Source organism: Teleopsis dalmanni, chromosome 1 (genome assembly GCF_002237135.1).
Source record: "Teleopsis dalmanni isolate 2A chromosome 1, ASM223713v2, whole genome shotgun sequence".
Classification (NCBI taxonomy): Eukaryota; Metazoa; Arthropoda; class Insecta; order Diptera; family Diopsidae; genus Teleopsis; species Teleopsis dalmanni.
In genome coordinates, this window is record NC_051846.1 from 22,836,873 (window position 1) to 22,840,575 (window position 3,703).

Sequence of the window (3,703 nt, forward strand, 5' to 3'; positions counted from 1 at the left end):
TGACCCGGAACCATCACTAGGTATTGCTTTAGGTCATGCTGTTGTATCTGCATCCAGGCGCCTCTTTTTTGCATGGAGTACTACCTCCACGTGCCTCGCCCTCACAAAGCAGTTGTATTCACTTGCCAGTAGTAAAGGTAACAATTGGAACATTTCATGTTTTTGTGGATTACTAAACTAAGAAAAGTGTTCAAATATTAAAATCTGACATAATTTGAATCGATTTATATTTCGAGTACTCTCTTCTGATCGACATAGTATATATGCAAATATTCAACTTTTAAATACAATAATACATATATAGCAAGCAGATAGTAGTGGTTGTTAGTAAAAACTTTATCAGAACAGTTGCTATTATTACTTCTGTTTTACGATGTTACTTTTGGAGAAGAGATGAAATTTGTTCACATCGTAGGTATATTCGCCTATTAGAAGTGTCTACTTCTGAATTATGTTACTCTTACAATATTACACTTTCTTATCTAAATGAAATTAATGATCAATTAATATCAATTATTGAAAAATGTTGACAATTATATAGAAAATGATTTTATGTAGGTATATGTATGATACGTTATAACTAACGTCCTATGTTATTTATACTAACGTCCTTTGTTATTTAGAACATTATTTCAAAGTCAATATTGTTTTAATAAAAGTCAATATTGTTCATTATCAAAAACAAGTAATAAAACTAATAATTTATTAAAAATATATATATCATTTTGTACATTTACGTTCGCTGACAACTACACTCGAACCAGATTTAAAAGAAGTGTATATATAGTCCATAGATATTCTAATATTCTATATCAACATCGTTCATTGTTTTGAGATTCAAATACTAAATTTTATATAGATGATTTAATTTAAACAAATTGAGAAGTATAAGTAGTAACTTTGTAATATGTAGTAGCTTTATGTAATTTTTTTAAACTTATACATTAAGACCGAAAAGTTTTCGGAAATTCTCATTTAAAATTCGCGCGCTGTATATTTTTCGATATTTTAAGTTTATGTAGTTTGGCAGCAATTAAGGACAATTACTATGCCAAAAATGAGCGCGATCTGTCAGACAGTTCGTTTACGGCAGCTGGTGAAACCAGTTCACCTCAGTAGTGCGTTGCGAAAAAAACAATGGAAAAAAATATTGAACAAAGAGTTTGCATCAAATTTTGTGTTTCGAAAGAAATTTCGTGTGCAGAATCGTTGCGAATGCTACAAAAGGCTTATGGGGAATCAGTTTTATCGAAAACTCAAGTTTATGAGTGGTAAAGCCTTTCAGGACGGTCGTACGACCGTCGAAAGACATTTCGCAAGCGCACTACTGAGGTTGAACTGGTTTCAACGCTGCCCGTAAACGAACTGTCTGAACAGATCGCGTCCTCATTTTTGGCATAGTAATTAAGGACAGTGCTGCCAAACTACATAAACTTAAAATATCGAAAAATATACAGCGCGCGAATTTTAAATGAGAATTTCCGAAAACTTTTCAGTCTTAATGTATATAAATGCATATAATACAGTAGTGATGAATAAAATGTATTATCTTGCACAATTACGCTCATAGTCAAGTACTACGGAAGCGGACTTAAATGAAGTGAATATTTAATTCACATATAGTTCAAAATTATATATCAATATAGAAACAAATTCTTTGTCGTGTTAAGATTCAAATGCCCAAATGGTTATAATTAAACAAATTAATAAATCATACTTATACTTAGCATTAAATTAGATCTATGTAATATATAGGAACTTAGTGATAAATACGCTGTTTCTACCTTTTGAGTTCAGAAGGTAAATATGTATTGAATTTGATTCTTGGATTCTTGTTATATGAAAACAAAATATTAAAGACGACAACTGCCATATTTCTCATAAAAGCAAAAATATTAATATGTTTAATTTCAGAATATAGAAACATAGACAGCACATTATAAAACACGAATGAAGTTCTCCAGAATAATACAGAATGGTCCATTTAGGTTAGTTCTTAGTTCTTAGCTCTTTTACTCTTAGTGTGAACAGGACTCCGACATTTTTCGTTTATTTGCATGGAGTAATTGTAATTGTATAATCAATTGTTTTTCTTCATGTTTTTAATAAGGGTCTTAGTGGACAACTCTCGTGTGGACTGCATTTGAAAGCTTCCTTGGCAATGTATAAGTTTTATTTTTCTTTGTAAATATTAACTTGACTACTAGTAGAGGATGAAGAAAATAATTGCCTACACCTTATACTAACACGTATTTTTTTATTACGTATTGATAACATTCTATTGATCTCGTATTCCATAAAAAAATAGATCAATACAAAATATGTTATTATGCACTGCGATTTCAGTGTTTTAATAACAAAGGTTAATATTTGAACTTTAAAGACATTGGAAGAATTTAGTAGTGCAAATAGTAGAACATTCAAAAAATTGGGTACATTGACTGAGCCATAATCGAAAAAGGCAAAACTTATAGAGACAATTGGTAAGGTAATGGTTTCTATCTTTTGGATTGCATGAGTATTAAAATTCATATTTCTTTTTTTTTTTTTGTTAAGTAATTGAACAATAGTGAGCAGTCTTAAAGTTTACTTTAGATCAAGAAAAAGTTATATTTTAATCACAATTGTAAAATTAATGTTCTTTTACGAAGACTATTGTAAAAATCCAATCCAGTATAGTCATCTGATATAGCGCTTTGCTAATGATTAAGGCTTACCAAATACCAGCAGCGCATGGACTGCGTAGTTTCTTATTATATGGGTTGAACAACCAATATTTTTGGTTTAAGAAATTTGGTAAATACTTGGATTAAATCCATCAATAAGAATTAATATTATATTGAATAACAAAAGCGAATTTTTACAAATGCCTGATTCGTACTACTGAAATCCAAAAATTACAGCTATTTATTTTATTTACGAATAGATTAATACATTTTATTGTGAAAAATATTACACATATTTATAATGAGAATATACTATTCCAAAATATTATGTATTAATTTTTTTTACCTTGTTGATGCTTTAAATATATATCTTAGATATCGTCAAGCTTGGATTTAAACAAAACTATAGCCGTAAAAGCGTGGTAGAATGGCGACGGGCAAACTTGTTGGTATGAATGTTGATGCGGTATATAATTTAGAATGGCTTAACAAAGCGTTACGCTCCTTTTCATATTCGATACGCTTTAAATGCTCTAACTTGGCCAAGGCCACCTCGGGGGTATCTGCCACGGTGTTAGACAATTCCAAATTGCGGTCATTTGCGTCCATTCCGGTGGATTTGAGACTATTGGTGATAGGTTCTGCCAGGTACAACCCAGCCTGTTGATTACCTGCCAAGTGAACTGCACGGGCTGAGGCAACTGCGACATTGTCGGTAGCTGGAATAGTGTCGGTAATTGGAACATTGTCGGCAACTGGAACATTGTTGGTAACTGGAATGTGCGCACTTTGGCGACGAAAATTAGACACGCTCATAGCTTTCGGTAAATTTGTAGCAGCTACATGAAATCCATCAGCATCAGCAGTATACTGAACTGTCTGTAATTTACCTTCAGCATCAATGTAACTATATGCGCCTCTAGTGACACCATCCAAGGAACGCACTTCCTGTTTAGCTGATAATGGTTCCCTGTAACCGAATGAGTACTGTCCAAGATCGTCCTGTGAATGATACTGCTGTTGTGTGGGTGTTACTA

At 32.0% G+C, this 3,703-nt stretch overlaps 2 protein-coding genes across 2 annotated transcripts in view; both read right to left on the minus strand.

Moving 5' to 3' along the window:
• LOC119678276 (alcohol dehydrogenase-like) overlaps positions 1 to 153 on the minus strand; it is a 1,678-nt gene extending 1,525 nt beyond the window's left edge. Inside the window, exon 1 of the mRNA XM_038090030.1 lies at positions 127 to 153. Coding sequence (XP_037945958.1) covers positions 127 to 153 — 27 coding nt within the window. The remainder of the gene's footprint in view (positions 1 to 126) is intronic.
• Positions 154 to 3,018: 2,865 nt separating this feature from the next.
• The window catches only part of LOC119678283, a 2,757-nt gene continuing 2,072 nt past the window's right edge, over positions 3,019 to 3,703 (minus strand). The window contains exon 2 of the mRNA XM_038090043.1: positions 3,019 to 3,700. Within this exon, the coding sequence (XP_037945971.1) occupies positions 3,060 to 3,700 (641 nt within the window). The 3' untranslated portion in view covers positions 3,019 to 3,059. The remainder of the gene's footprint in view (positions 3,701 to 3,703) is intronic.